This window comes from Mercenaria mercenaria, chromosome 1 (genome assembly GCF_021730395.1).
Source record: "Mercenaria mercenaria strain notata chromosome 1, MADL_Memer_1, whole genome shotgun sequence".
Lineage (NCBI taxonomy): Eukaryota > Metazoa > Mollusca > Bivalvia > Venerida > Veneridae > Mercenaria > Mercenaria mercenaria.
Genome location: NC_069361.1, coordinates 69,888,232 through 69,901,339, shown reverse-complemented (window position 1 = coordinate 69,901,339; position 13,108 = coordinate 69,888,232). Strand labels below are relative to the sequence as shown.

The window sequence follows — 13,108 nt, the reverse complement described above, 5'->3', positions numbered from 1 at the left end:
ATTTTGGGCCGAGTGGCTAAAATGCAATTTTAGCCGTTTTTAAATGCAAATGGAAGCAAGATGCTATTGAATTACTTTAAATATTTTTATATCATCATGCTCTTTGTTTGTTATACTTTCACGTCATAACAGTGATAAAATTTGTTTCAGAGGAGAAACAGTATTAAATGTCCTTTAAAGTTGGCGAAAGACGTGGTTTGCTTGCATTTTATATAGGTTACATAGAGAAATACTATGGTTGATTTCAAATGAAATTGGAAGCAAGAAGAAATAGCGTTACATTAATAAAAAATACACCAGTGGAAAGATAAGAAAATGAATTTTATGGTAGGAACAGTGATGAATTTAAATATCAAAGCAGGAAATAAGAATGGTCAAAACAAAATTTAATCCTTCTATATTTCAATGTAAATCAGAGGTCTGTCTGATATCAGAAAGTCTCTGCCGCGGCTGTTCTCGCACCCCGCTGCGGATAGCTTGATAAGACGCCTAAGAAGAAAAAAGTTGGGTATGATCTTGAAATCAACGGTGTGGAATGTCTTTGGATTGAAATAGTAGTTTCTAACAATCTTTCTTTTCGGTGCATTCTATAGGCCACCAAATACTGTTGTCTTTCAACACTTTTTGATATTAGACTGTATTCACCTTGCTTTTGATACAGGTATTGAAAACATCATTATTGCTGGTGACTTTAATCTTAACATAGCCAACAAGGTTTCTAATAAAAATGTCAATAGTATGTGTGACCAGTTCTCCTTGACGCAGTAAATTGATACACCTACACTGTACACATTTCACTCAGGCATCATCCCATTTTTACCTCAAATAAAAACTTAATACAAATACTAGTAAGTGGCGCTGGTGACCCATTTCTTCCTCAAAACGTTAGATACCATTGCCCAGTTTATGGACTTTTAAACGTTAAAAAGGCAAAATTTCCACCATTGTACCGTCACGTTTGGATATTCGATAAGGGTAACTAAGACAGACTTAGGCAAATAACATCAGCATTTGACTGGGACTCTCTCAAACATGAGGGTATTGATAAGTACACGGAAAACATTGCAAATGAAATTATCGAGAATGCCACAATATGTATCCCGAACAGAAAAAGACCGTCTTGGTTCACGAATGAAATCAGATTATTAATTAGGAAACGTAAACGTTACTATAGAAAGGCAAGACAAAGAAACACTCCATATCACTGGGAAAAATTTCGAAACCTCCGCAACCGTATAGTTAATAAAATCCGTGTTGCAAGGAGTCAACAGTTGGATCTTCTTTCTAAACAGTTAAAATCAGAATCTCAAACCAACAAAAGTTGGTGGTCTTGTTTGAAATCTTTCATAAAACCATGTCCATCTTCCTCTATTCATCCCCTGTCATATGATGATGAATTTATTGAAGATATGTCTGGTAAAGCCAACTAGTTGAAGGAATTTTTGTTGGTCAAACACGTATAGATAAAAACTCAGCACCCCAACTACCACACCCAAGCTATTGATCACGACCTCCTTGTTAGTATTACTATTTCTCAAGATGAAGTAATATCTGTTTTACAATTTCTTCAACTAGGTAAAGCTGCAAGCACTATCGTATCCTTCGTGAGCTTTCTTTAGAACTATCCGGCCCCTTGTGTGACCTCTTTAATTACAAATTGCATATTTCTACAGTTCCAAACAGTTGGAAAAACGCTAACGTTGCACCTGTCTTTAAGTCTGGAGATCCTTCTCTTGTAAATAACTACGGTCGTATTTCTCTTATAAGTACTGTCAATAAAGTGTTTAAAACAAGAGGACCATGATGGTCCTGAATCGCTCACCTCTTCCCACATGACCCAGTTTTAAGTATGACATCGTTTTTTTTTCTATTTTTAGACCTACTGACCTAGTTTTTGACAGCACGTGACCCAGTTTCGAACTTGACCTAGATATCATCAAGATGAACATTCAGACCAACTTTCATACAGATCCCATGAAAAATATGGCCTTTAGAGAGGTCACAAGGTTTTTCTATTATTTGACCTACTGACCTAGTTTTTGATGGCACGTGACCGAGTTTCGAACTTGACCTAGATATCATCAAGGTGAATGTTCTGACCAATTTTCATGAAGATCTTTTGAAATATATGGCCTCTAGAGAGGTCACAAGGTTTTTCTATTTTTAGACCTACTGACCTAGTTTTTGAAGGCACGTGACCCAGTTTCGAACTTGACCTAGATATCATCAAGATGAACATTCTGACCAACTTTCATAAAGATCCCATGAAAAATGTGACCTCTAGAGTGGTCACAAGGTTTTTCTATTTTTAGACCTACTGACCTAGTTTTTGAAGGCACGTGACCCAGTTTCGAACTTGACCTAGATATCATCAAGATGAACATTCTGACCAACTTTCATAAAGATCCCATGAAAAATGTGACCTCTAGAGCGGTCACAAGGTTTTTCTATTTTTAGACCTACTGACCTAGTTTTTGACTGCACGTGACCCAGTTTCAAACTTGACCTAGATATCATCAAGATGAACATTCTGACCAACTTTCATGAAGATCCCATGAAAAATGTGACCTCTAGAGCGGTCACAAGGTTTTTCTATTTTTAGACCTACTGACCTAGTTTTTGACCGCACGTGACCCAGTTTCGAACCTGACCTAGATATCATCAAGATGAACATTCTGACCAACTTTCATGAAGATCCCATGAAAAATGTGACCTCTAAAGTGGTCACAAGGTTTTTCTATTTTTAGACCTACTGACCTAGTTTTTGACTGCACGTGACCCAGTTTCGAACTTGACCTAGATATCATCAAGATGAACATTCTGACCAACTTTCATAAAGATCCCATGAAAAATGTGACCTCTAGAGTGGTCACAAGGTTTTTCTATTTTTAGACCTACTGACCTAGTTTTTGACCGCACATGACCCAGTTTCGAACTTGACCTAGATATCATCAAGATGAACATTCTGACCAACTTTCATGAAGATCCCATGAAAAATGTGACCTCTAGAGTGGTCACAAGGTTTTTCTATTTTTAGACCTACTGACCTAGTTTTTGACCGCACGTGACCCAGTTTCGAACTTGACCTAGATATCATCAAGATGAACATTCTGACCAACTTTCATGAAGATCCCATGAAAAATGTGACCTCTAGAGTGGTCACAAGGTTTTTCTATTTTTAGACCTACTGACCTAGTTTTTGACCGCACGTGACCCAGTTTCGAACTTGACCTCGATATCATCAAGATGAACATTCTGACCAATTTTCATGAAGATCCCATGAAAAATGTGACCTCTAGAGTGGTCACAAGGTTTTTCTATTTTTAGACCTACTGACCTAGTTTTTGACCGCACGTGACCCAGTTTCGAACTTGACCTAGATATCATCAAGATGAACATTCTGACCAACTTTCATGAAGATCCCATGAAAAATGTGACCTCTAGAGTGGTCACAAGGTTTTTCTATTTTTAGACCTACTGACCTAGTTTTTGACCGCACATGACCCAGTTTCGAACTTGACCTAGATATCATCAAGATGAACATTCTGACCAATTTTCATAAAGATCCCATGAAAAATGTGACCTCTAGAGTGGTCACAAGCAAAAAGTTTACGGACGGACGGACGGACGGACGACGGACGACGGACACTGCGCGATCACAAAAGCTCACCTTGTCACTTTGTGACAGGTGAGCTAAAAATATCGCCCATGTTTTGTATGTTGCCAAATTGCGGCGTGTTGTTTTTTTTCTAGTTTTTTGTTCAAATGACTTAATTTTTTTAACGTTAGGCAATAAAAAATATTTACAGCATTTTTGTTTGCCTTATAAGACAAATCATGTCCATTTTGAGCGCAACACTGTAAATGCATTTGCTAAGATATATCTCCATAAACCAGCGATACGTTGGTTTTCGGGTTTCCTAAAGTGCCTTTATGGCTAGTAGACCATTTTAATATATACCTTCTCTTCCTGTGTATCTTGGTAGTTTCATTTTTAATATTTTCGACTTTAAATTTCATTTGTATTGCTTTTTCATAAACAAATACCATTAGTATTTGAGAATCGTACAGGAAATGGTTCAACACATTTTCATCCGCCATAATAACGTTTCTATATGGCGTTAACGTCATAACGCGCGCGGACATTCCGGCTACCTGGGGCCATTACGATCACACTGCGCCATTATAGATCCGTCAACGGCGGCCATAATGACTGTTTTCAACGGCTTTATGTTACCATTTATAGCAACATATATTCATGTAAATTGTATTACGTACGGCGTATTCACAGACTCTTTCTGATTAATGTTAAAGGGATGTGTTATTTTTACGTTTTGATACATAATTAGGTTTCAACAGCGCGCGATTTTCTTTTTACCAAGTTTACATTACAATTCCATAATAGAAGTAATTTTACTTAATGTTTCCATCTGCGGACGACTTTATTGCTTATAGTTTTATCTATCAAAAGACAGTTTAAATGTAAACAAATGCACAGAATCAACACACAAAGATGAGCAAACGCCGCCCACGCTGATAAAATTCTCCTTGTATTTACATCGATCTTAAGTAAAAATTCTTTTCCCTGTAATACATTTTGTACTGATTTTGGCGCCGAGTTTTCAAGATGTTTATCGCACTTTCGGCTTAGATATCGTTGATCGCAGGGCAATAATATCTGCTAATGGTTCCGAAAAGCATACAGTTACCATTTGTATAATCGGTCGCAACAAAAATTGAAGATAACACTTCATGAATGATGTCTGTTAAGTCCTGGATTCCAAACTTCCAGGACTGCACTTGGTATTATCAACCTCTCTTCCCCAACCCCACTCCCATAAACGAAAACGCAACAGATTTACATCGATCTTAAAGCTTACCATTTGAGCCTTTAGATCCGGATTTCTAGGTATATCCTGATTTTTTTCATCACTGTATGATGATAATGCTACCTAAATGTCCAGCGAAGACTTTAAATGTGATTTCAGTAACACGAAAGCAAAAACTGATGAGAACTATTTGAAGCTACCATTATGCAAGTTTCCTTTCTTCACGCCTTTTCTATATTTAGTGACTACATATTTTTATTACAAAAGCCAACATATTAAAATACGGGTTCTCTGTTAAAAATAAACAAATACATATGATCACTCATAAAGTATTGGCGAGACTCTTTAATGAAAATCATTCTTTTATGAAACCAAGAGCCCCTTCACTGACAGTAATCTATCGGTTATTACACATGATTTAATACAATGTTGTTTTGTAACTTTGTAATCGTCTTTCTATTGTTCTTACAAATATGAGGTTTTATAAACCGCTTTCAAACTATCGATGAGATTTGTTTAAAGTTTACGATACTTAAAAATGTAGCTGAGTTTTAATAACATTGCAATACATTTAAGTAAAATTTTGCATTTTTATTGAAAACAAATAGACATCATTTTCGTCACTGCTTTTAAGTTATAAATAGTGATTTCATTTAAAAAATCGTCAAAACGTGTATATAAATAGAGAATAATAGGTTAGTGCCGTAGATGAGAAAGTTTATCTGGCGAGGTGGAGGAGGTTATCGGGTGAGCCGAAGGCGAACCTGATAACGTCCGGAGCCGAGCCAGATAAACTTTCTCCATCTTAGGCACTAACCTATTATTCTATTTATCTTGTCATTACTTCATTTTCCGATATTTGGCAATTTATTTTACAAAAATAAGTGTGCGACAACCGCTTTAATGACGTCATATTCGTAATGACGTCACTTATATAATGACGTGATTACCGGCAAAATCGCAATAACTTCTTCGTTTTGAATAAAAACTCATTATTTGACCACTCATTTTCTTAGTTCGGACATTTCCAACACAATGATGATGGTTTCGTTGCAAAATTTCTTATGACAACAATATCGATCATAAGGTCACATGATCAACTGACCGTATATCACTGGTCACATGATCAACTGACGGTATATCAAGAAAGATATACGGCACCCTGATATCGGGTCGAAAATACTGCAAGTGACAGGATAAATGCATCACAATAGTACACTTGATTACTCTTCGTCGGCTATCACCGACTCATTTCAATGGTGTATAGTAATGATTGCAGTTGGTAAGTCGTACCGTACTAGCGATTACATGTGGTGGTTTACGCAACCTCTTTAAGCAGCTCTATTTAACAGCCAGAAATCCGATTTTACTAGATACTTTAATGTGACCTCCCATACCGCAATGATTTTATACAGAATGTTGTTACGTCAGTCAAAGTAAATGCACATTTGAACACAGAAAGAATTCTTTATTACAAATACATGCTCATTCTGACCAAAAGTGCTCTAAATACGTGTACGAAATAATTATAAGCAAGAAAATCTGCTTACTTGAGCCTAAAACAATTTTAAGACAATTATATAAGCCAAGTGAATTCCAGAAATTGATAGATCAGTTATTCAAAATCTTTAACCTGTAATATTTGACCGAGAACTTAAGCCCGGCAATTGTACAGTTACGAATTCGGCTTAAATGTGATTATCAATCTTTGAAGAAGGTCATCTTACATTTTTAATTGGCATTTTCTAAAAATTTATAGTAGAGAAACTTGCATTCACACTTAACCCCAACAAGTCATTAAATAGCATTATTTTGCAAATTTCATTTTTTACTCAAGTTTCGTCTTTAGCGCAGCAAGCCTGTGTTAAACATTAAACCGGTCAATTCATTTTTACTGAAGTTTTGACTTTAGCGCAGCAAGCCTGTGTTAAACATTAAACCGGTCAATTCATTTTTACTAAAGTTTTGACTTTTAGCGCAGCAAGCCTGTGTTAAACATTAAACCGGTCAATTCATTTTTACTTAAGTTTGGTCTTTAGTGCAGCAAGCCTGTGTTAAACATTAAATCGGTCAATTCATTTTTACTCAAGTTTGACTTTAGCGCAGCAAGCCTGTGTTAAACATTAAACCGGTCAATTCATTTTTACTCAAGTTTTGACTTTAGCGCTGCAAGCCTGGGTTAAACATTAAACCAGTCAATTCATTTTTACTCAAGTTTTGACTTTAGCACAGCAAGCCTCTGTTAAACATTAAACCGGTCAATTCATTTTTACTCAAGTTTTGACTTTAGCGCAGCAAGCCTGTGTTAAACATTAAACCGGTCAATTCATTTTTACTCAAGTTTGGTCTTTAGCGCAGCAAGCCTCTGTTAAACATTAAACCGGTCAATTCATTTTTACTGAAGTTTTGACTTTAGCGCAGCAAGCCTGAGTTAAACATTAAACCGGTCAATTCATTTTTACTCATGTTTTGACTTTAGCGCAGCAAGCGCCTGTGTTAAACATTAAACCGATCAATTCATTTTTACTCAGGTTTTGACTTTAGCGCAGCAAGCGCCTGTGTTAAACATTAAACCGGTCAATTCATTTTTACTCAAGTTTTGACTTTAGCGCAGCAAGCCTCTGTTAAACATTAAACCGGTCAATTCATTTTTACTCAAGTTTTGACTTTAGCGCAGCAAGCGCCTGTGTTAAACATTAAACCGGTCAATTCATTTTTACTCAAGTTTTGACTTTAGCGCAGCAAGCCTCTGTTAAACATTAAACCGGTCAATTCATTTTTACTAAAGTTTTGACTTTAGCGCAGCAAGCCTCTGTTAAACATTAAACCGGTCAATATCACAAAAAGTAACGTAAATATAGTTTCCTAATTCCATATTCAAACAATTGTTGGCATAATTTTCTAATCATGCTTTACGTTTTGAGCTACACTGTGAAATATTTCATACACATGCAATAGTTCAATATTATGTAAGGGCCAAAATTGATTACTGTGAGCGTTTACACATTTTCTACTGATTAGTTTACTGTTTTAATACATTTTCATTTGAACATGCCACTGTTTTCTACGTAGTCTCCTTGAATTTTTTTTTTTGGTAGATCCGAACTAACTTTAAATGGAGAAATAATGATATAAAAGAAAGCCGATATCAAAATTTATATACAGCAATGAAAATATTACGTTGAAAGCATTTTAAAGCATTATAAATTATATGATAAGTGATTCGATTAAACGAACAGCCTTGTAACTAATTCAATCTTAAAAAATATTATATATCAAACGAACCGCTATAATGTCGGGTATTTCTTTGTATGCTTTATAACGTTGTGTCAGTGTTATAGCGTTCATTTTTTGTAGACAGATGTGCAGAATGTTGCTGGGAACTAAACATTTACAAGACTTTATGAGTACAGTACTTTAGATATTAAAATCAAACTTTGGAATAACATCACGAATTCAAAGATACCAAAAGAAACTATATTCGGTTTAAAAGTTGTAAATATATAAATAAGTCAAAAAAAAATATTTTCTCCAAATTTAGAACTTATTAAAAGTAGTTGTTCATGTTTTTTTTTGTTCGTATTTTTGTTTGTTTGTTTTGCATTTGACCATATCTTTATATCTTTCAAAGACTTTAAACTTGTTTATGTTCTTGTTAGAGTTGTTTTAACATAGAAATCAGTATAATTAAAACGCTTTGCATAAATGTTTTTTTTTATATTTAAAGTAAATAGCCTACTTCGGAACTTCGCCAACTGGACAGAAGTTATTTGATTTTATTCACTTCAGCGAGGCACTTCAGTTTCACTTCTGAATTTGTCTTTTGGCAAAATGTAAAATAAATGCGTTTACAACGCAATCATAATACATACGAACTTATATTATTACGATACATAGACTTTAATGAATGGGAAACGTAAATTAGTCAAAGAAATGTAGAATCTAATTTTATTTTACGAAACAGTTAAAAACTAACTTATCCAGTAATAATTCACAAGACGATTGATCTGGCACAAATAAAGATAATTATTTGTTCATATGTATGCATATATTGCTAATTACTGAACAATCGGCTTCAGGCTTATCCCACTGTGCGCAAGTTTGAGATTGCGGACGCATTTTATGGATCCCTAAATTGAGCAATATACCAAGATTGGGTACAACATGCTTACACAAAATCTACATCAGCGGCATATTGCTGCCACACAACTAAACAGTAAAATGAACGACTTAGTTATTGACTGAATCAGAAGTTGACAGTTCTTAAAACATCTCTGTACTTTGGCTCAGAGTTATTGACTTAATAATTTTCATACGTGAACATAAAGGTAAAATAAGAGAAGTACAAAACACATGTTTGTAGCTTATCTCAGACATACAGTAAAAGAATAATTTGAATAATTATAGAAATAACGCGATTAAATGGTTTAAAATATTTGAAGTCAGGGCTAAAAATTCTAAATATGGTTTGGAATTCAACCATTAAAATGTTTATTATCAAAAAAAGTATGTTCTGTTGTTCTCCACAGAAAAAGGAGTATCGCATTTGTCGGGAATCGATCTCGCCCACCCCTGATATCCCTGATACCTGTCATAAAATTTTGTATGAGCCGTCGTGCGTATCGATTGCGTCACAGAGGCTTATGCCATCCACGTACAAATGAACTTTTTACAAGTACTTTATTGCGTTGCGCATGGGTTATCTTTCTTGTCTCTATAACATTTTCGTTAACAGCAACAATTTACTTTCTAAACAAATTCAATTCCACTTTATTTTTTTTTTTAATCCAATAAAAATGCTGCTTAAAGGTAAATGTCACAGTTGCCTATATGTATAAAGGGCAAAAATTTTCCTACGGGCAGAATTTCTTTAAACTTAGTATACTGACTGAGAATCAAGTTTAAAACGGATATATGTATTAAAACCATTGATACCCAAGCTTGATCTTGTATTATCTGCCCTTGAAAATCAGAAAATACTAAAAATCCAATTTTCTGCAGATAATTCAAGATCAAGGCAAGAGAACTGTACATTTTAATTTTTATTTCTGTCTTAAGACTTCATTTGCTGTCATTATACAAAGTTTAAAGAAATTTGGTCCATGAAAAAGCTTAAGGTTTTAATGTATCATTTTGTCATGTTCATAGTGAAGGACATTTTTGCAACAGTCTCTATAATAATGGCATTAGATAAAATTGAAGGGTTTCATGCTAAAAGGTACCTATTTCCACGTGAAATACCATTGTTTTACTCTTAAACCGAAGAATACACTGCTGGGGGGGGGGGGTTAATCATGGGTGTTTTTTATGCCGCAAATGTCAAAACATGGAGATAGGTATGTTTTTTGTACGGACCCCTTCAATTTTTCTCAGAAAAAAAATTCTTCTTTTAACTTTTTACTGACTGAGAATCAAATTAAAATTCATATTCTGCCCGTAGAAAAAGGACCTCGACAATTTCCCATTCAGTTTACCTATCCAATATGGGGTGGCTATCAAATTGGCTTGTCGTTATTTAGTCTGCATTTCTTTGCAGGTACACCGTCTATCCAGAAGTAATGTATAATTATATTGTGATTCCATTTAAAGGACATTCTGGTTGATATTAATGTCGGCCTGGCTTAAAAACAAAGGGTAAAAATAATTTCAAAAGGTACCTTCAGCATAAATAGATTTTGTACACAAGAGAGATGTGACTGGATTTACTTTTTGAGCATACCTTTTGTTCCCAACTTTTCATTCATCAAAGCTGCCAAAGGTACACATTCGTCCCAGAAGGAAAGACATCCATCTGCCTTGATTCCGCGGCCATGTATTAAATTGACGATTTCAGCTGCATGCACACCGTCGACTTTATGATCAGAGAAGTCGTAATGGATAAAACGAGGTACACAATCTTTGGCAGTATGCTGACAATTTGCTTCCACAAGAATTACCTGGTTATATTTCCAGAATATTTTGTAATTTGAAAATATTGATAAGAGACATTTTTTGCCATCAGTTTGTTAATATATGAATATAAATTAAAAGAAGACCATTTAGTCGCACAGAACGTATGAAACAAAGCATCTCAGTCTTCTAGTTATTTAATTAAGGTATTTTTCTGGAATCGTGTGTGTCCGTGTTTTACTGATAAATTCGAGAAATAAATATAAACAATAAATTCTTGATGTTTTGATTATTAGTGCTATGCTAATAATTAAGGACTATAATTCAACAATCATGTGATTAAGAATACAAATGGATTTACTAGTAGATCTACCCATTTACTTATTTCATTATGCTTAACGTACCTTACCTCTATTCCATATTTTGCTGCATCCGGCCATATGTTTCTCATGCTATAACCGCCACCTCCAACTACTATAATGCGCTTTCCATTTATCAGGTTACGCTGAGACGCCTCGTCCATGTTTTCAGACGTAGACACAAGGCTGCAGACTTTATGAATATCCGGCTTAGTGACAGTTTCGTCTTGTAACTTTTCGTGTGAATTTTCCATGTAATACTATGGTCTTGGACCTAATACAGAGTCCGACGTCTTGTATGTAATACGTACTCGTATGGTATTCTCTTCAGACAAATTTTCTTTTTCAGTTAAGTTAATCCTTGTTCACATTTAAAATTCAGTCCCACTGGCACGACCTATTCGTTAACTGAGAAAGCATATGTGTATCTATATATGTCATTGATCAAATTTTTCATTAAAAGAATATGGATAACTTTATTTCTTACTGCATCACGTACTGCATAGCAGAAATTGTTACATGTTTGTGTATTTATAATATGAATTAAGGCACCGACTAGCATTGGGGATTTATCTTTTATATATCCGCTTAGAAAGAAATATTCAACGCTCAAGAAAGTGAAACTTTGCTCTAAACTGTAGTTTACATTTAGTGTCATCATACCTCTTACAGCGAATATCATACTTTGCAAAATTTACGGAAGCCATGCCGGTGACGTCATTCAGCGTTCTCACACTAGCTTTTAGAATTTTGTTTTGTTTGTTTGCACTCCACGCAGAAACTTGACGGTCTTTACACTTCCTTACTGTTTTAAAAGTGTTTTTCAGTTGCATGTACAGTTTTCATTACGAAAAAGAAGTAAAATAATCATGTAAGCGCGGTTTACGAGTTTCTATGACTGATTCGGGGTGCTCGGATGTTCATAAAGACAACCAGTCAACGGGTTTTACATAAACCGGAACCGGAAAACATCGAAAAAATTGCCTCAGTATATGCAAACAGCAAAGACGAATATCTATATACGGACGTTACCGTCTCGGGGATTTTCATCCCCGGCGCTTTGCGCCGGTGATAAATCCCCTATTAGCCTCTACTTACTGTCGAAGTTAAAGGCAGCCTTTCGACATTTCGTTGAAAATAAAATTCACTATATTACTCATTTCATGCATATTTTACATGTTTGATATTTTTGTAACTTCTTCTTCTACAAGCTTCAAAAACACCTATTGACGTTTATTTTTGATTAACCATGATCTCACGTCTGTCAGACTGTTTTTGTAAAATGTTCTTTTCAGTTAACAAGTATCGATTTGCTTATTACTCATCATATTTTAAGGGATAAGTATTATAGCTTTGTGATGATATTCAAATATCTTATTGTGTTTGTAATGAATATTTAACTTTTCAAAGGGGCCTCCGTGGCAGAGTGGTTTAGGTTGCTGACTTGAAATTATTTGCCCCTCAGCGATGTAGGTTCAAGCCTTACTCAGGGCGTTCAACTATTCATGTGAGGAAGTTATCCAGCTGGTTTACGGAAGGTATGTGGTTCTACCCAGGTGCCCGCTCGTGATGACATACTGCATGGAGAGGCACCTAGGGTCTTCCTCCACCATCAAAGCTAGAAAATCGCTAAATGACCTATAACTGTGTCAGTGCGACGTTTAACCCAACAAAGTAAATAAAATAAATTAACTTTTAAAAAGAAAATGGTCTTTTTAGGGTATACTTTATGTCTGCACATCTACAATTTGGTATGTTGTAAAATACGGATAATATGCTGAAATTACTTCCGTTTGACAAAAAGTAAATAGTTTATTATTTTCCCATTAAGACCACTGCAAACGGTTTGGTGAGCTATATTTATTTAGCTAGTTTTTCATATTAACTTTACTTTTCTATGTGAAAAAGAAAATGGTCTTTTTAAGCGTTTTGTAGAAGAGTATAGTATGGATTCAGCAATAAGTAGATGCTTAATACTATGATTTTGTTTACAATCAATAGCATATTTTAAACAGCTTGAGGATCGAAACT

General features: G+C 34.9%; 1 protein-coding gene across 4 annotated transcripts in view; it reads right to left on the bottom strand.

Moving 5' to 3' along the window:
• LOC123534519 (carnosine synthase 1-like) overlaps positions 1-13,108 on the bottom strand; it is an 83,018-nt gene that overhangs the window by 16,639 nt on the left and 53,271 nt on the right. For all 4 annotated transcript variants that reach the window (XM_045316830.2, XM_045316808.2, XM_045316816.2 and 1 more), the window contains 2 exons: positions 11,128-11,485; positions 10,549-10,765 (listed from right to left, as the gene is read on the bottom strand). In XM_045316830.2, coding sequence (XP_045172765.2) covers positions 10,549-10,765; positions 11,128-11,331 — 421 coding nt within the window. In that variant the 5' untranslated portion in view covers positions 11,332-11,485. The remainder of the gene's footprint in view (positions 1-10,548; positions 10,766-11,127; positions 11,486-13,108) is intronic.